Raw genomic sequence first — 20252 nt, 5'->3', positions numbered from 1 at the left:
ACTGTTTTTGAACCAACTGAATGTAAAAATATTCACATATAATTTAAGGCCGCATACAGTGGAGGTGAATGTTTTACCTGCTTTCCATGCCTCAAAGGCCTTGAAAATGAAAAAATAGGATGTGTTTTGTATGGTCTGGCATTGAAGAATGCCTTGGACCACGGGCGTCTCAGAGTTTCTCATACCCATCAAAGCCCTGAGCATGTGTATTCAGATAGAGACAGTGTGCCATAGGCTCAGGGAAGCTCAAGGAGGCCTAAGGAGACACTCTGTCTGCTTCCTGTAAGAACAGGAAGATAGTGTTATACTGTTGTTTTCACTCAAAATAGAAACTCAAGCTATAAATAAATTACCTTTTTTACACATCATGTCCATGAAGACTAGGTTATGGGAAAAAAACTGGCCCAGCTCACCAAAAAAGACTGTACTTGAATAGTAAACCTTTGTTCATTCATTTATCATTTAATTTTATTTTATGTATACTAGCAAGATGCTTCTTACATAATATGTGACAGCAGTAGATTCAGTCCTTCAAACTGCACTGGCAGCGAACAACTTCAACGGTGGTGTTTTTTCCACAATGGCCATGTAGTGGGTCTATGGTCATTTCTCACAGTTCTTCGCTATGGATAAACACTTCTAAGCTAGATGGCACAGATAGTTATGTGACCTTTCTGCCATTGGAAGATCTGTGGCATTCGTCCTTCCTGTTTCCTTCCTTCCCTTCGTTCCTAGCAGGGCACTTGGACTCCGAACAAACAAAAGAAGTGAAATGGGGTATACAACTCAACTCAGTATCAAGTATCAAGCTCAACCCTATTTTACTCATTACTGGATGGGCTACTAATCATGGGCCGTAAAAGCTTCACACAACTTGTTTCCTTCTTCACTGAAAGAAACTTCACTTATATTTAAAGAAAGCTTAAAAATTCTCTCCTCTTGCTCTTCAGATGAATCCTATGGCAGATCATGTAAAAAGTGGGGTGGAGTGGGATCCAAAGAGAGGATTCAAGATTCCCTTGAAATCTCATGACAGCTACCAACTGATTACGTGTATGACCAGTGTGGATAACAAACAGTTTACATCAGACTACATCCTTTTAAGGCTAAGTGAGTCATTTTAATTAAGGAGAAAATCCCAGTTACGCAATTACCTTTTGAAATCTGTGATTGAAAATTACAAAAGCTTTTTTTCATGACATAACCTGGATTCATGTTGGTACCTCCTGTTCTCTGTGCCTAGCGTTGGAGCTGAAAAACATTGCCATCGAGCCAGAACGACCAAAATTACTGGTCGGTGACACCCTGGTCCTCAACTGCTCTGCAGAGACCACTTACAACGGCAGAATTGAATTTGAGTGGCAGTTCCATAAGGGTCGGGTGAGTTATCAGGAGATGATAAGATGCTAAAGATGCTGGAGTTTTACCTAAAGACATGCAGTATTAGATTACTAGATTAGTACACATTCAGATCAACTACCTGATTTGAACTGGCATTATGTAAAGCTTGGCCTGACTGACATCTAAACTTCCTGTCTATGCTTTCAGATCAATCGCACTCACCATAATAACAAGACAAGGGACCAACCTGGCCAAATCATCATGATGACTAACGCATTAACTGTGCCTAATGTGACAATGGAGGACAAGGGCACATATGTGTGCATAGCATCAAATGAAGAGAAAAGGCATCAAGTTTCAACTAAAGTTACTGTATATGGTGAGGATGTGATGATGTGCCACTACCTTAACACTCGTGCTTTTGTAGAAAAGTTTAATATATTCTTGGATTTTTTCTGTTTGTCTCTACAGAGCATCCATTCCTTAATGTGACCCATAATAAACGCAAATTTATCTCTACTGTAGAGGGTAGAAAGGTGCAGTTTGAGCCACGGGTCAATGCCTTGCCCGCACCAGACCAAGTGTTGTGGTAAATTTATGCTTTTCATTAAAAAAACTCAGATGACTCAGATGCCATGCGAGGAATTTGATGTGTAGTAACCAACCAATTTATTGTATGATTATTGTATTGATTGGGTCTTATTCTTTTCTGCTGCCTATTTGTATAGGTACAAAGATGGAGTTGCCATTTCAGAAAATTCCACATGTTATGAGACAGCCGGCTACAACCTCACCATAAAACAAGTGAGGCAGAAGGATGCTGGGATCTTCACTATCGCTCTGTCAAACCAGGAGAAAGGTCTCTACAGAAACCTCAGCTACAAGCTGGAAGTCAGAGGTAATGCAGAAACCTGTATGAACTGCACAGGATTATGATCATCTGAGGGTTTTCTCTGCTGCACGCAATACTGGACCAAATAAGGCTTCCACAACTAAAGATAAAACACTAATATAAATAGCTAACAGACAAAATAAAAGAGTTTTAGTTGCATTTTAATTACATGTGAATGAAGCCAAACAGATTCTTCAGCAAATTTTTTAATGTGTTGGGGAGAAATCAAAGTAAGCGGATGAATTGATATGCTCTTCTCAAAAAGATTTGTAATGTGCTGTCAGAACTAAGATTTTGATAATGTGCTGACCAGATTTACCCTGAATTTTTGGAAACCTTTTATCCAACAATGTACACAAGTATGATTACCCCCTCTGGCCTAATATAAAATCTTTATTTTAATGCTTCTCTGTCCTCAACCTGAACCAAAGTATTTGACATCATTACAGACCCAAAAACAAAACCAAGGTCAAAAACAATGGAAACAGAATGAACAGATTTCTGGTTGCAATTATTTTTGGGCATCATTCATCAAATGCTGAAATCTGCCTAATGCTAAAACTTCAGAATTGCATGAGCACAGATGCACTTCAGTGAGATCTATATAGGCAATATTGCTCCCTATTTTCTCTGTACTGAAGTTCATAGAGGCCTGAATATTCTTACTCTTCCATATTAGAGTTATGAGGTGAAAGTTTTTTAGTGTTAGCCAATGATCTTCAAATGATCGGTATTCTTTTCTCGGACTGACCATTTAAATGACTGATGATCTGTATGTCCATGTGCACACAGTGAAGCCAAAGATCTTTGAGGAGGATGTGGCTCCAGGTGGCCCACAAACTTACAAATATAATGAGGGGCACCAGCTCAGCTGCACTGCATTTGGGATTCCCATGCCAGACATTACCTGGTTTTGGCAGCCGTGTGACCCCAGACCTGATCTTACAGAGTAAGTCAATAATACACACAAAAAAAAGACAGATTTTTTTGTTATTGTTCATTTTCAAATTTGCTTTGAATCAACAGGTCTTCTGTTCAGTATTTCACGTCAGATAAAATATTGCATTACTTCTAATCACATTTCATTGTGTCAAAGCAGAAATATGGTCTTTTTTTGTCATTTCTACAAATTTTGGTTCCATAAACAGTTGTCATCCTCTTGCTTGGGAGATCTTTTCTCTTGCTGAGGTGTTAATATCAATGATGAATGTTTGCCTTTACCCACAGCTCTCATTATTCAAATGAACTGCATCCGTTTCCTTGACATCAGTCCAAAATAAAGTATGCTTATTGATGAAAAATAGCCCCAGAGCTACATTTTGCAGTCACTGGCTCTGTACATGTGAGGACGATTTATTGTTCTTATTCCCCAAGCTTGCATTGTGCTGAAAGCAAGAGTATTGCAGTGTAAATGCCAGCTTTTTAGTGAACCTTTATGGATGCTACGAATGTCCCCTAAACTTAGTTGGTGTGTCATGACAAGGTTTTCTCGTAATTGAGAGTAATTATTTGTCAAGGAGTACTGCCAATTTTGCGACAAAAATACTTTGGGCTTTGTACCACAGTGCCAAAATACCACTTTGGCTGTATTAAATATAATCAGCGATGGCAGTAAACACAACAGCTCATAATATAGATGGTGAGAAGTCCTGATTTTCAACATCTAATGAGAGGGGTACATTGGAGGGTAATTGCAATACCCTAGTTGGAAGAAAATACAGAACCATTCTTTTATTTTCATTAGAATGAATTTATTTCTTGAGAAGTGACCAAAAAGAAAAAGTAGCCATGTTCACACTGCCAGATTTGGGAGTTGTGGGAGTGAATCCCCTACATGATCATATTTTAGTTGCAATGTGCCATTAAGTGTCAAAAAAATCAGTGTTTTGTTGGAAGGGTCCCGTGTTAGAGATCTCATTATTGCGCTCATGAAGATGATCTCTCAGAGGTCTTCTTAATCAAGGGGTACTGAGAAGTTATCAGCTGTCCCATGTTGACCATGAAGTTCTGGGATCAGCCTTATCTCAGCCGGCCAGAGAGTGGGGGTGTTTCCTTTGAACAGTGATGCATGACTCAGCCCTTCCTGTCACGCTGCAGTTTCCTCTCCGACCCCGACTCTCATTAATCCGATTGTTCCTCCACTCAGATTGATGCAAAACAGGTCTTTGGTCCCCTGCGGCTTCAAGGCATAAATCACATGACTTGATACATGGCACTCAAATTCAGAAGAAAAAAAATTCATTCATCAGGGTCCATGAAACCTTACGTTCAACGGCAGAAGATAAACTTATCTGAAAGACATTGGCTAAACAAGTTCATTTGCCCAGCAGTTTCCTCTTATTTATAAGGGAAGACCTGTTTTAAGTTTCTCACTGAAAGTAGAGGGCATTCACTGAAATATTATGGCTGTACGCCTTGGTATTTCCCTGTGTACATCCTGCTTTGATGTCAAAAGGCAAAAACTTCCTCTGTAAACTCCAGAGCAGTATCCGACGTTAACTTATCAGAAATATCATTCCTTATTACAAATGTTGGTTCAACAATTATGATTTCACTAAATGTGTGTGTTTTTGGCTGATAGGTGCAAACTTTACACTGATCCTCTTCCTGTTGGAGATGCCACTGAATCACACAACCATTATCCTCATAATCTGATTAAGGATGTCAGCAACAAGGTTGAATTATTAAAAAGTAAAAACAAGGTATGTATTACAGTATGTGCAATTTTGTTATTTATTAGTAAAAGTTTTTTGCCTTCAAAGATGCACTTCTTTTTGTTCCCTTAATTAAGTTTTATGCATAAAGAAATGAGTATATTTTTGAAAAATTTGTTCAAATCATGCACACTCACATGAGAAAAAAAAGAGTAGCTGTTTATTTTATTTTACATGGAGCAGGTCTCATCATTGGAGCTGTCATGTTGAGATGACATGACCAGACAAAATGTTACTTATTTTATCTTGCTAACAACTCATGTTATTGCTCTCATAGTGGTTAACGGGAAATGCTGCATTGCTTCAGTGGTATTGGTAAATTAAAATTTTGCATGACGCTATATCCACATCGCTGGGTGTCAGTATATTGTCATACTGTGTTGATGACTGTCATACTGCTTACATAAAAAATACTGACTGTACCTTTAAAAATTTAAAAGATTTGTAAGTTAAAAATATGCAATCTGACTGTAAATGGAACAATCAAGTGGAAATGAATTAGTTTAAATGTCTGCAAGTCAAACTTTTAAAACCAAAGCTTTTACATAATGCTGAAACTGGGTTGCTAATCCAGATTAATGATACTTTCAGCTTCATTTTGGCCCGAAGTAATTGACCTCAAAATACTGCAGTTTATGTGCTCATGAAAAATGCTGATTTAGAAGTGAAAGGGAAGAATCCAAATCTGATGTACAGCATACATCTGTCTTCCATTTAAAACTCATAAAGTCTATTGAACATTCAAATCACCAACTTGCCCTTTTAGAAAACATTTTGAGAAAATAGGTCTCAATATAATAAAGAAACCACAAAAAAGCATCAATCTGCATTATGTTTCTAGACAGCACAGTCCACTTCAGTAGTCTTATTTGGCTGAAGTATCAATAGATTAGTGAAGAATGACATTCAGTGTGAGTGACTATGTGTGTGTTCTCCCCTAATGGAACTGATAGCTGAGGCTCATTTAGCTCTACTGTGAATTATGCTACGCTTCAGTCACCTTCAGTGGAGAACAGAGGCCAGTAAACGGCAGCTGCTGCTTTGAGTGGTGCCCCAGGACAGAGTTTATACTGATATATCAGTCCATCTTACTGAGTGCACTGAAGCCAGTAAAATCTTCATAAACAGAACTTTCTCCCAGGACTATTCATGCACTGAATGTTGATTGTTTCAGACCTGTTTTCAAATACATGAGATGACTTCAAATGCTATCTATGTACAGGGCAGTCAACTAATGTCTAATGTCAATGTAAATTGTTCTACAGTATCCATTGTTGTTTGCTTAGACAGATATCTTATGTCTGTCACTCTATCATTCTTTGCTTGTGCTGCCAAATGTTACAGTGAACACTGCAGACATTTTGGAAAACATCCCAAGAGGCCTTATTACCAAAACCACTCACCCAAAACTTAATGAAGCACAGGTTTTCATTTGTAGCATTCCTCTACAATTCAGTGTGACTGTACGTGGAGCTGCTGTAACCTACCAGGTCAAGCATGTATTCAACTGCAAGCCATCAGCTATAAGCTCAGAATGATGTTTAGTCACCACCAAAAATATAAGCTTACAGCAAGATTTTCCTTACAGCAAGATTTATGTGACACAGTATATTCTCACAGTAGGAATGTCATTTAAAACCAATCATGCCTGCCCTCCCTTGTGCTAGGAGGTTCGTTCTCACTATGGAATAGGTGTAAATTTTGAGGTTAGCTGTATTTAAAGGCTTTTGTGACAAATAGATGATGCTTTGCAGGGATGAAGCACAGCGGTCAGTGATAACGAGGCCCCATTTAACGGTGGGATTTGTTTAGGGCGAATTCCTTTCTGACACCTCATATAAATTTCCCAGCACAGTGAATAACAGCCTGGTAAGAGTCCATCTCTGATGGTGCCTTGTAACCACAGAATAAGAAAGGGCCGTCACAGCAGCTAAAAGACAAAATAGGAAGGTCACTCTGAATTTCTGACTACACCATGAGATTGAGAGAAATGCTAAATGTCACTCAGGAAATTTGTCATTGAGTTTATCCAGTACGTGAATAATGTGCAGTCTATGATGAGATTAATTAACATGGGGGCATGGGGGTGTGTTTACACTGAAAAGTATGCCAATTAATTTAAAAACAACAGAGAGCTATTTCATTGCCTAGTTAAACTGGATTGCTATTGGAAATTTTCAGGTATATTTTAGTGCAGTGTGCCAATAAAAATCAGCTACATGTAAGACTAAACAGTTACATGCCAGTGCACTACAACCAGTCCACAGATTTACATTAAATGAGCTCCACACCTCATTTCTGTCTGTCCAGCACCGTAATGTTGTGTACAAAAGAAATCCTAACCTTTGCAAAAATTATTTTGCATTAAATATGACTGTTCTTCTGTACATCTTTACAAACTAAAACAGAAAAAAAATTAAACACCGGTTGTTCAGAGCCAAAGCCATGCTTCTTACATTTCAAATATATCTTATAAACAGCCTGTGAACCCCAGGAAGTAAGCTGAAAAATGAGTACATTGCTCCATAAATACACCCGGAGTGTTTTATACCTTTGATGTGACGGCCAGGAAAACAGATGTTGTTTGAAACTGAAAACAGAGCTGTGGAATCTGGTCTTTTGCCAAAAATCTGCATTATTATTATTATGTCTACATAAGCTATTAATGAGTTCCACTTGAATGGTGACAGTATTAAGCCTGGCATTTTAAATGTGTATCAGGAAATGACATGGAACACAGGCACACCTTCTGTGCTGTACTCGCTGTGCTGTATTTGGCCTCAAAACTCCAGATGTAGTCTACTAAATGTGTGAGGCTGAGGACTGTAAAAAGGTCCAGTTGTGACCCATCTGCTTACAGGAAATAAATGCCTCAAAGTTTAATGTCATGGATTGTAGGTACTGAGATACATGATATTGTGCTATTCCTGTTAAAAGAGTATTGTGTTATTTTCTCAAATTATGGATTTACATTCCTAATGTTCTTTGTCCATTTCTTTAGACTGTAAGCACTCTGGTGGTGGAAACAGCTAATGTGTCAGGGATCTACTCCTGTACAGCAAAGAATGAACTTGGGAACCGGACTATGAGAATCCCTTTTTTTGTGTATGGTAAGTTGGCAATTTTTTTCATTTACTGAAAGTAAAAATTCCACCAAGATCTGTGGCGATTTGTTTTTATTGATTTGATTTTAATTTTGAATGATTTTATTCATTTGATTCTACCACACATGTCCAAAATACCAGGGTGGTACCATGGTGCTTTTTACTACCTAAATGTATGTGTGTGTGTATATATATATATACATACACACATATATATATATATGTTCACAGAACAATTTGTACTTTTAATATTTCACAAATTCCATCTTTGTTTTAGCCCAACTACTAATAGTCTATTAACACTGTGTTTTATCACATGGTGAATTTTGGCAGATTTGTGACTGAATTCTGGACAGTTAACATGTGTTATGTTATGCTTATGATTGAGCAGCATTGAAACAATTTTGCCATGAAAAAAGCTCCTTACTCCAGGCAAAGTCTTCCCCGTTCTGCTTCTGCTCCGCTTACATACTCTGGAATGGACTGTGGTACAGGAATGCCAATCACTGTTTTAATAATGAATCACTTATATATGTAGCTGACCGGGGTCAAATGTAAACCCATTCACTGAGTTACATAATGAAGCGTGTGTTAGCTATCAGAGTATTCAAAGTTGCCTAGATTAGAATGATGATCAAAAATGAGCTGGAATCAATATCAGACGAGACTCAATAAGCGTGAAAAATGAGAACTGTGCAATAAAAATGGAGACAGAAGATAAAATGGTGGATGTCAAGTGGCATGTCTCCAGAACAGAACAGAAAACCCCAGAGAATATGCTGTGCTATGCAAGAGCTGAAGATGACTTTGTGCGCAGGAATGCTGGTCAGAGGGATGAAATAGTAATAACAGCTGTCTCCTCTGGTGGGACGTATATTGCTGTGAATAAACAAGCGTTTGCTTGCTCCCTGGAGGCCTGACCTTAGCCTGGTTCCTATTGTAATGCTTCAGGTCAGCCATCGCTGCCGCCATTCGCCAGCAACATGCTTCCAATTAGGGGTGATGAAACAGGAAATAACTGCAAATTTGACATTCCTGGCATTGCAGTGTACAGCTTTGTGTGTAGTGTGTATACAGTATATATACAGTGGGTACGGAAAGTATTCAGACCCCCTTAAATTTTTCACTCTTTGAAAAATTTGTTCAAATCATGCACACTCACATGAGAAAAAAAAGAGTAGCTGTTTATTTTATTTTACATGGAGCAGGTCTCATCATTGGAGCTGTCATGTTGAGATGACATGACCAGACAAAATGTTACTTATTTTATCTTGCTAACAACTCATGTTATTGCTCTCATAGTGGTTAACGGGAAATGCTGCATTGCTTCAGTGGTATTGGTAAATTAAAATTTTGCATGACGCTATATCCACATCGCTGGGTGTCAGTATATTGTCATACTGTGTTGATGACTGTCATACTGCTTACATAAAAAATACTGACTGTACCTTTAAAAATTTAAAAGATTTGTAAGTTAAAAATATGCAATCTGACTGTAAATGGAACAATCAAGTGGAAATGAATTAGTTTAAATGTCTGCAAGTCAAACTTTTAAAACCAAAGCTTTTACATAATGCTGAAACTGGGTTGCTAATCCAGATTAATGATACTTTCAGCTTCATTTTGGCCCGAAGTAATTGACCTCAAAATACTGCAGTTTATGTGCTCATGAAAAATGCTGATTTAGAAGTGAAAGGGAAGAATCCAAATCTGATGTACAGCATACATCTGTCTTCCATTTAAAACTCATAAAGTCTATTGAACATTCAAATCACCAACTTGCCCTTTTAGAAAACATTTTGAGAAAATAGGTCTCAATATAATAAAGAAACCACAAAAAAGCATCAATCTGCATTATGTTTCTAGACAGCACAGTCCACTTCAGTAGTCTTATTTGGCTGAAGTATCAATAGATTAGTGAAGAATGACATTCAGTGTGAGTGACTATGTGTGTGTTCTCCCCTAATGGAACTGATAGCTGAGGCTCATTTAGCTCTACTGTGAATTATGCTACGCTTCAGTCACCTTCAGTGGAGAACAGAGGCCAGTAAACGGCAGCTGCTGCTTTGAGTGGTGCCCCAGGACAGAGTTTATACTGATATATCAGTCCATCTTACTGAGTGCACTGAAGCCAGTAAAATCCTCATAAACAGAACTTTCTCCCAGGACTATTCATGCACTGAATGTTGATTGTTTCAGACCTGTTTTCAAATACATGAGATGACTTCAAATGCTATCTATGTACAGGGCAGTCAACTAATGTCTAATGTCAATGTAAATTGTTCTACAGTATCCATTGTTGTTTGCTTAGACAGATATCTTATGTCTGTCACTCTATCATTCTTTGCTTGTGCTGCCAAATGTTACAGTGAACACTGCAGACATTTTGGAAAACATCCCAAGAGGCCTTATTACCAAAACCACTCACCCAAAACTTAATGAAGCACAGGTTTTCATTTGTAGCATTCCTCTACAATTCAGTGTGACTGTACGTGGAGCTGCTGTAACCTACCAGGTCAAGCATGTATTCAACTGCAAGCCATCAGCTATAAGCTCAGAATGATGTTTAGTCACCACCAAAAATATAAGCTTACAGCAAGATTTTCCTTACAGCAAGATTTATGTGACACAGTATATTCTCACAGTAGGAATGTCATTTAAAACCAATCATGCCTGCCCTCCCTTGTGCTAGGAGGTTCGTTCTCACTATGGAATAGGTGTAAATTTTGAGGTTAGCTGTATTTAAAGGCTTTTGTGACAAATAGATGATGCTTTGCAGGGATGAAGCACAGCGGTCAGTGATAACGAGGCCCCATTTAACGGTGGGATTTGTTTAGGGCGAATTCCTTTCTGACACCTCATATAAATTTCCCAGCACAGTGAATAACAGCCTGGTAAGAGTCCATCTCTGATGGTGCCTTGTAACCACAGAATAAGAAAGGGCCGTCACAGCAGCTAAAAGACAAAATAGGAAGGTCACTCTGAATTTCTGACTACACCATGAGATTGAGAGAAATGCTAAATGTCACTCAGGAAATTTGTCATTGAGTTTATCCAGTACGTGAATAATGTGCAGTCTATGATGAGATTAATTAACATGGGGGCATGGGGGTGTGTTTACACTGAAAAGTATGCCAATTAATTTAAAAACAACAGAGAGCTATTTCATTGCCTAGTTAAACTGGATTGCTATTGGAAATTTTCAGGTATATTTTAGTGCAGTGTGCCAATAAAAATCAGCTACATGTAAGACTAAACAGTTACATGCCAGTGCACTACAACAAGTCCACAGATTTACATTAAATGAGCTCCACACCTCATTTCTGTCTGTCCAGCACCGTAATGTTGTGTACAAAAGAAATCCTAACCTTTGCAAAAATTATTTTGCATTAAATATGACTGTTCTTCTGTACATCTTTACAAACTAAAACAGAAAAAAAATTAAACACCGGTTGTTCAGAGCCAAAGCCATGCTTCTTACATTTCAAATATATCTTATAAACAGCCTGTGAACCCCAGGAAGTAAGCTGAAAAATGAGTACATTGCTCCATAAATACACCCGGAGTGTTTTATACCTTTGATGTGACGGCCAGGAAAACAGATGTTGTTTGAAACTGAAAACAGAGCTGTGGAATCTGGTCTTTTGCCAAAAATCTGCATTATTATTATTATGTCTACATAAGCTATTAATGAGTTCCACTTGAATGGTGACAGTATTAAGCCTGGCATTTTAAATGTGTATCAGGAAATGACATGGAACACAGGCACACCTTCTGTGCTGTACTCGCTGTGCTGTATTTGGCCTCAAAACTCCAGATGTAGTCTACTAAATGTGTGAGGCTGAGGACTGTAAAAAGGTCCAGTTGTGACCCATCTGCTTACAGGAAATAAATGCCTCAAAGTTTAATGTCATGGATTGTAGGTACTGAGATACATGATATTGTGCTATTCCTGTTAAAAGAGTATTGTGTTATTTTCTCAAATTATGGATTTACATTCCTAATGTTCTTTGTCCATTTCTTTAGACTGTAAGCACTCTGGTGGTGGAAACAGCTAATGTGTCAGGGATCTACTCCTGTACAGCAAAGAATGAACTTGGGAACCGGACTATGAGAATCCCTTTTTTTGTGTATGGTAAGTTGGCAATTTTTTTCATTTACTGAAAGTAAAAATTCCACCAAGATCTGTGGCGATTTGTTTTTATTGATTTGATTTTAATTTTGAATGATTTTATTCATTTGATTCTACCACACATGTCCAAAATACCAGGGTGGTACCATGGTGCTTTTTACTACCTAAATGTATGTGTGTGTGTATATATATATATATATATATATACATACACACATATATATATATATGTTCACAGAACAATTTGTATTTTTAATATTTCACAAATTCCATCTTTGTTTTAGCCCAACTACTAATAGTCTATTAACACTGTGTTTTATCACATGGTGAATTTTGGCAGATTTGTGACTGAATTCTGGACAGTTAACATGTGTTATGTTATGCTTATGATTGAGCAGCATTGAAACAATTTTGCCATGAAAAAAGCTCCTTACTCCAGGCAAAGTCTTCCCCGTTCTGCTTCTGCTCCGCTTACATACTCTGGAATGGACTGTGGTACAGGAATGCCAATCACTGTTTTAATAATGAATCACTTATATATGTAGCTGACCGGGGTCAAATGTAAACCCATTCACTGAGTTACATAATGAAGCGTGTGTTAGCTATCAGAGTATTCAAAGTTGCCTAGATTAGAATGATGATCAAAAATGAGCTGGAATCAATATCAGACGAGACTCAATAAGCGTGAAAAATGAGAACTGTGCAATAAAAATGGAGACAGAAGATAAAATGGTGGATGTCAAGTGGCATGTCTCCAGAACAGAACAGAAAGCCCCAGAGAATATGCTGTGCTATGCAAGAGGTGAAGATGACTTTGTGCGCAGGAATGCTGGTCAGAGGGATGAAATAGTAATAACAGCTGTCTCCTCTGGTGGGACGTATATTGCTGTGAATAAACAAGCGTTTTGCCGGCTCCCTGGAGGCCTGGCCTTAGCCTGGTTCTTATTGTAATGCTTCAGGTCAGCCATCGCTGCCGCCATTCGCCAACAACGTGCTTCCAATTAGGAGTGATGAAACAGGAAATAACTGCAAATTTGACATTCCTGGCATTGCAGTGTACAGCTTTGTGTGTAGTGTGTATACAGTATATATACAGTGGGTACGGAAAGTATTCAGACCCCCTTAAATTTTTCACTCTTTGTTATATTGCAGCCATTTGCTAAAATCATTTAAGTTAATTTTTTTTCCTCATTAATGTACACACAGCTTGGATCTTTCCCAAAAAGACTCATGGCTGTATTAGATCAAAAGGGTGCTTCTACTAAATACTGAGCATTTTTCAGTTTTTCTTTTTTAATAAATCTGCAAAGATGTCAACAATTCTGTGTTTTTCTGTCAATATGGGGTGCTGTGTGTACATTAATGAGGAAAAAAAATTTACTTAAATGATTTTAGCAAATGGCTGCAATATAACAAAGAGTGAAAAATTTAAGGGGGTCTGAATACTTTCCGTACCCACTGTATATATATATATATATATATATACTGTATATTTCAGGTCCCTTATGAGCCATATGTTTGTGAGTTAGTCACGCTGTCTCTGATTGTCGATTTACAGATTATGCATGAAAAGCACACAATAAATGCATCGTGTTGACTGACATGTTCAATGAATTGTTCTTTTTCGTCCTGCTTCTTAATGTCTTATTTTCTTTTATCTTCACTAGATCAGACACAGCCGTTTGAGATTAGGCCCTCGACAGCTGTTGCAGGAGATGACGTTACATTGACCTGCAGAGGCACAAGATACCTCTACGACAAGTTGCATTGGTATGGACCACTGGGCCACATAGTGCCCAAAGATGAAACCACTCTTCGGATCGAGCCCTACACCATATCTTTGTCCATCAAGTTGCCCAGTGTCTCCAGAAACCACACTCTGGGCTATGAATGCCAGGCTTTAAACATCAACTCCAATAAAGTGGTCAATACAACATCTCTTTTGACTATTAATGGTGAGTTTCTTCTACTAAGCACCAAAGAATTTCATCTTTATGAAAGCATCAGCGTACATCAAATGATGTAATGTAAGACCCAGCTTATGTTACTGATCAGTAAGAAACAAATGGCTCTGGTGTTTGAATCTCAGAAAGAGGAGTTGTTGTCATCGTTATACTTGCAGTTTTATGATTAGGAGCCTGTATGGTTGCTTAATAATTAGTGTAATTAAATGCAATACAATACAATAAATTCTAAAAATATATAATTATTATAATATAATGTATAATAACAAAAATACATTTATTATCAAATATACATTTATAATAAAAAAAATTATGAAATGTTAATAATATTGAACATTATTATTTGAATTATTGTTTTTATGACAATAAGGCAATTCTTATTTTCATTACTGTAATACAATAATTAAAATCACCCTGTCTAGTTGTTTACATAAATTAGCATTTATTAAATTTAATTCCTTACATCCAAATACATTTGTACAGTTGTTGTACGTAACTCAAAGTAATTTACAATCAAATGATTACATTTATTTATTAAATTAATTATGTTTTAAGCATATATTTAATTGGTAACACTTTACAAGAAGGTTCCATTAGTTAATGTATTAAGTAACATGAACAAACAATGAACAATACATTTATTACAGTACTTACTAATCTTTGTTAATGTTAGTTAATGAAAATTCAGTCATTCATTGTTAGTTCATGCTAATTCACAGTGCATTAACTAATGATAACAAGCACAACTTTTTATTTTAATAATGCATTAGTAAATGCTGAAATTAACATGAACTAAGATTAATAAATGCTGTAGAAGTATTGTTCATTCTTAGTTCATGTTAACTAAAGTAGTTAACTAATGTTAACTAATGAACCTTATTGTAAAGTGTTACCATTTAATTAATACATAATTTTTAATTCATTACAGTAGTAAGAATGGGAGTTCATTTCATCAATGTAGAGTAGGCTAAAGTGTCATCAGAATAGAGCCACTATGTTGATGTAAAAGATCTAGGCAGTATTCTTATAATTCACCCTGGTGCATGAATTGCTTACATTGATATCTATAATCAAAGAATTTTATAGAAGTGTGGTATGTTAATGAGAACAAGATGTAACTCTCCATTTTCTGACACAGAGAGGCAAAGGCCCACGCTGATGCAGAATCTGACTAATCAGGGTGTGAACAGCAGCAGCACCCTGATTCTGGCCTGCTTGGCTAAGGGTGTGCCAGAACCAGATATCAAATGGTACAAAGACAAGACTCCTGTCACAGAGGGACCAGGTGAGAAAGCACTAAATGGGTTTATGTGCGGTCACAAGTGATCAGCTATTTTATAGTGACTTTATATATAGATCCTTCTATCAGGGATCTGGATCTTCCTGCATCTGTTCTGTTTTAAATGGTGTATCTTTCTATAATGCTTTCAGGTATCACTCTAAAAGATGGCGTTCTGATCATTGAGAGGGTGAAGAAGGATGATGAGGGCATTTATGAATGTCATGCCAGCAATGATGGAGGGGACGCAATAACCAGTGCGGTCATTACTGTAGTGGGTGAGTACCTAGATGATGACCAACTCTTCACTTGCCTTTACTTCTTTATTCATCATTCATAATATAGGGAAGAATTGTGCAGTTGACTTAAACAGTCAATAACTGTGCAATTTGTCCTGTTTTAGGACTTTCACTTCCATTCAGACATTGACAAAATCTCATCAAAGTTTCCATATAGTAATGTAAACAGGACAAATAGTCTTTTTTGGCCAAACTTTGAATAACTATTGAATGAGAACGACAGACTAAGGCTGCCAGGAATACCATGCAAATTCCAGACTTTTATGATGGGGGAGTTAAAAGTCAGGGTCCTCTCACAAGGGAGTTGACCTCTTCATAGTCTTTCAGGATATTCATTAATGACCAATGAGAAATGTCTTTAAAGAAGAAGAGGGTTTGAATTTCAGAAGGACCTTTCCAAAAAAGTTATTGTTCCTGCCCCCCTCAAAACCAACTGCAACGCTCATCTCAGTAGTGAAATTCAGTTACTCTCTATATTCTGTTAAGAGAAAAAAAACTGGCTTGACTTGATTTAACAAACCCAAAGCCAAACACATTCAAAGAGAGCAGAGTGTTGTTTGAATTCTTTCTCCTTCCTCTTTTGAAAATCAAAATATCTTTTGCTGTTTATAGTATGTGAATACATGAATACATGATAAATGAAAGTGAGTGAGCCGGTTCCTATCCAGTGGAACACTACACAAGCATTGTAGATCAGATCAGACTCAAGTTTAGTGCAAAGGCAGAAAGCAGCACGGCATGACAAATCCAGTTTATGTTGTGAAATGTGGTTTTGTATTTGGTATACTTGGTATGTGACTACATGTAGAAATATTATTAAAAACATGATTATCTATTGTGTCGTTTAATATTTATTAGACAAAAGCATTGTGATGAATATGGTACAGATGGCTCTTTAATGGAAAACATGCTGTTTCCGCATGCAGGAGAAGACAGTAAACCAAATATTGAGGTGATCATTTTAGTGTCTACTGGAGCAGCAGCAACATTTCTTTGGATAATGCTTATTCTCTTTATCCGTAAACTAAGAAAGGTAAGGACTTGACTATAACTATATGTAAACTGTAACTGAACTACTGTAAGATTTTTTAAATAAGTCTCTTATGATTACAGTAAAAATACTCTTACAGTTCAAATAAATTATTCCTATTTTATTTATTTTTTTATGTAATTTATTCCTGTGATGGCAAAGCTGAATTTTTAGCAGCCATTACTCCAGTCTTTTGTTATGTTTACTCTGAAAACTTTATGTTCTACAGTGCACACTAATGCTTATGTAACATGCAGTCTTGATTTGTTGTTTTATTTTTGTTACTTAGTCATGGTCTTCTCTCAAAACTCTTAATGATCTCATACCCAACAGTCATGCAGTTACATAGGAAGAATTACAGAACCCTGTTCTATTTTGTCTGAATATTCTGATTTAAAAAAACATTTCTTTATTTCTACCAGCCAAGTTCAGCAGATTTAAAGACAGGGTACCTGTCCATCATCATGGATCCTGACCAGATGCCCCTTGATGAGCAGTGTGATCGTCTGCCCTATGACAGCAACAAATGGGAGTTCCCCAGAGACCGCCTCAGACTCGGTGAGTTCAAAGATCTTTTTCATTCACTTTTACTAACTAAAAATTCTGATTTTCCTCTGAGTGCAATGTAAACAAGAATGAACTCAAGACCTTCCTGACTCAAAATATCTTCTTTCATAGCTCATCAGACTCATTAGAGATATTATGCTTCATTTAGGTGGTAAATTTTTCTCAGATGTTTCTCTTAAAATGCCTTTGGACACCTAAAAATAGCCACAAGTTAGATAGTTGCTGTCATAAAGTATAGAACTATAAAATCAATATAGATGGCATAGCTCACATGACTTAGTTTTGGAAGAATTTTATATAAAATGATTGAGTTATTTCTTGTGGGACTGAACATGTAAGGAGCCATAAAATACAAAGACAAACTTATCCATACACAGCTCAACACAATTGGCTCTTTCTGCTCCTTAATTGCCTTAATCTTCAGGCCTATTGTTTGAGAACGGTGGGCATCAGTATTGTCTAAGTTTTCAAAAGAAAATATTATGCCATTAAATATCAGTAATTCGCTTCTGTCGTTCAGTCTTAACTGCTCCATGAATTCTCAGTGGAAGGTCAGTAAAGCAGTCCCAACCTCAGCAGGCTGTTTTAATTACAGCCTCACATCTTTTCTGACAGGGCATCCTGTCTGATTTATGAGCCCCCAGGACACGGCTAGCTCATGCAGATTCTCTCTCTCTCTTTCTCTCTCTAACAGGTAAAACTTTGGGCCATGGAGCATTTGGAAAAGTTGTAGAGGCCTCTGCATTTGGCATAGACAAGATTTCTACTTGCAAAACGGTGGCAGTGAAAATGCTGAAAGGTATCTGTGACATGTTATGTTTTAGTGTTCACCAAAAGCCATTACAAATTACAATTTGAGTTGAAAGTTAAAGAGAAAAAAGAAAAATTTACTTTTTTTTTTTTTTTTGGTGTGTCACCCTTAATTAACTTCAAGGTTTCAACAAAACATTGATAATGTTCTGCAGCATGATTTAAGAGTGATCAAAAGAGCATCTTGTGCTTCAGTGGAAGAAAAAACATCTCACTGTTTACACTAATTTACTTATTTTATTGGTGACTTAGAAATAGACCACCAGTCTGTTTGAAATTTTAGCTTTAAACTTTATTCGAATCCCCAGGTTTTGATTGTGGTTTCAGACTTTTAGACCTCACAGTGTAATGCTATCATATCAGCAGAAATGCACTACAAGAACAGAAAGTACTTAGTTGAATGTAATCAACATTCCTGTAAGTTTTCTCACATCAAACATTTCCTCTATTAGACATAAATGTATAGCCTTTTTATGGCAGCGTTGAATACACTGATCCAGTATATTGAATGCAAATGTAAATCAGATATTGAAAACAGAAGTCCATAGTGGATCTTTTGGTTTTCGTTCATGTTTCTTGAGCGTATACGAAGATAATTGTCAGCTCTTCAGGGTATTGCATGTTGCATGTGATAGTCCACAGATATAAAACCTTGGACAACAGCATACGTAAGTGAAGTGAATGTGCAAATACTCACTTTATCAATGACCCTTGAACAGATGTTTCTTAGATCACACCAAACCAGAACCTGCTTCACGTAATTGGTCAGTGTTTGCTATTTTATTGCTAATTTCCAAAATATCCACTGTAATACAACAATATTGAATCAACACAGGGAATTTGTGTTATGCATTCAAATAAAACAAATATTTTGGTCTGGTAAGACTGTATCCTCTTGCGGTTGTATTTGTTTAAACTCTGCCTGTCTGGTCAGCTGGCTGCAGCGTTTGTTTAGTGATGGTGTGTTTTGCTGAGTGATGAGCGCCGCTCTGGTGGTGGTGTTTTGTCTGTTCTTGATGATGATAAATCTGTCTAGTCATGTGTGTTTCCACTAATGTTATTATATCAGTCTTCCCTGTGCATTAAACATAGAACTAGAGGCAAGAATGATGCCTCCCTATGCACCACAGGTCACCTCTTAATAAAAAGCAGTTCCCTTCATTTAAATCCCTTCAAATTATTAAATCTACTGCCTACACACATTTTATTTCCAGTTTATGATGTGGCCCTGCTAGATAAGCAGTCAGTGTTTCATTATTTGCATGTTTTTTATCATCCAAAACCTGAAAAATCTAAAATGCAAAATAAAAATTGGTCTGTCCTCTGTTTCACATTATGAATATTCTTCATGCTGGTTTCATACCTTCTTCTACTTTGAAACAAGGAGACTATCAGTAAAAGTCACTGTGAGGTGTCTTTGGTATGAATCATGTACAAATTACTGCTCAACATTGAACATAGCTCTCCTGTGTCAATTTGATGGGTCTAAACCACAGGAAACCTGACGTGTTAAAACAACAGCCCCCAGTCTGACTTCATGACCTCAAAAGGTCACCAGGATAGTGTTCCTGACTACATATTTCCCTAGAATGATGTACAAACAACCGAGAAACTGAAAAATGCTGTTTCTGTTTCTCTCGTTTAAATCCTTTAGACAGTTTATAACAATGTTGCCGCCAGATGTTGATCTGTGCACTATAATTTATGATGTGCATTAGGTTTTCTGTTCAAGGTGTGTGAACTCCTGATTATCAAAGTGCTGCTCAAACAGTTTTTGTTGGCATGATTTAATTTTTGCCCATTTTTATTTATAGGACAATTATGATAAATAATATAATACAAACTTTTGTTATATTAAACTTACACCGTGTCCTAACTACACGCGATGCCGCGACGCGCGATAAAATGTATCTTTTCCATGTTAAGCCCCGTTCACACGTCGCTAGACTCTGTGCTGTGAAGACGCTTGTGGGCGTTCCTACTGCTGTCGCTCTAATGTTATTGGTGGACTGCACGTCTGGACATATCTTTAGGAAATGCAATCACAAACTATATATATTGCCGGTAAAACTAAGATATCATTCTAATATCACTAGGAATTAGACTTAAAAGAAATAAAA

The 20252-nt window shown here is 37.0% G+C and overlaps 1 protein-coding gene across 1 annotated transcript in view; it reads left to right on the top strand.

The window, feature by feature from the left end:
* Nucleotides 1-20252, top strand: part of LOC107751995 (vascular endothelial growth factor receptor kdr-like) — a 47745-nt gene that overhangs the window by 13268 nt on the left and 14225 nt on the right. The window contains exons 5-18 of the mRNA XM_016567818.1: nt 951-1110; nt 1244-1380; nt 1549-1720; nt 1813-1930; nt 2070-2239; nt 3026-3182; nt 4815-4935; nt 7949-8057; nt 13851-14138; nt 15286-15432; nt 15579-15704; nt 16652-16758; nt 17178-17313; nt 18017-18121. Of these exons, the coding sequence (XP_016423304.1) occupies nt 951-1110; nt 1244-1380; nt 1549-1720; nt 1813-1930; nt 2070-2239; nt 3026-3182; nt 4815-4935; nt 7949-8057; nt 13851-14138; nt 15286-15432; nt 15579-15704; nt 16652-16758; nt 17178-17313; nt 18017-18121 (2053 nt within the window). The remainder of the gene's footprint in view (nt 1-950; nt 1111-1243; nt 1381-1548; nt 1721-1812; nt 1931-2069; nt 2240-3025; nt 3183-4814; nt 4936-7948; nt 8058-13850; nt 14139-15285; nt 15433-15578; nt 15705-16651; nt 16759-17177; nt 17314-18016; nt 18122-20252) is intronic.

Source organism: Sinocyclocheilus rhinocerous, unplaced genomic scaffold, assembly GCF_001515625.1.
Source record: "Sinocyclocheilus rhinocerous isolate Xijiao unplaced genomic scaffold, SAMN03320098_v1.1 scaffold662, whole genome shotgun sequence".
Lineage (NCBI taxonomy): Eukaryota > Metazoa > Chordata > Actinopteri > Cypriniformes > Cyprinidae > Sinocyclocheilus > Sinocyclocheilus rhinocerous.
This window is presented reverse-complemented; position numbering and strand designations above follow the sequence as displayed.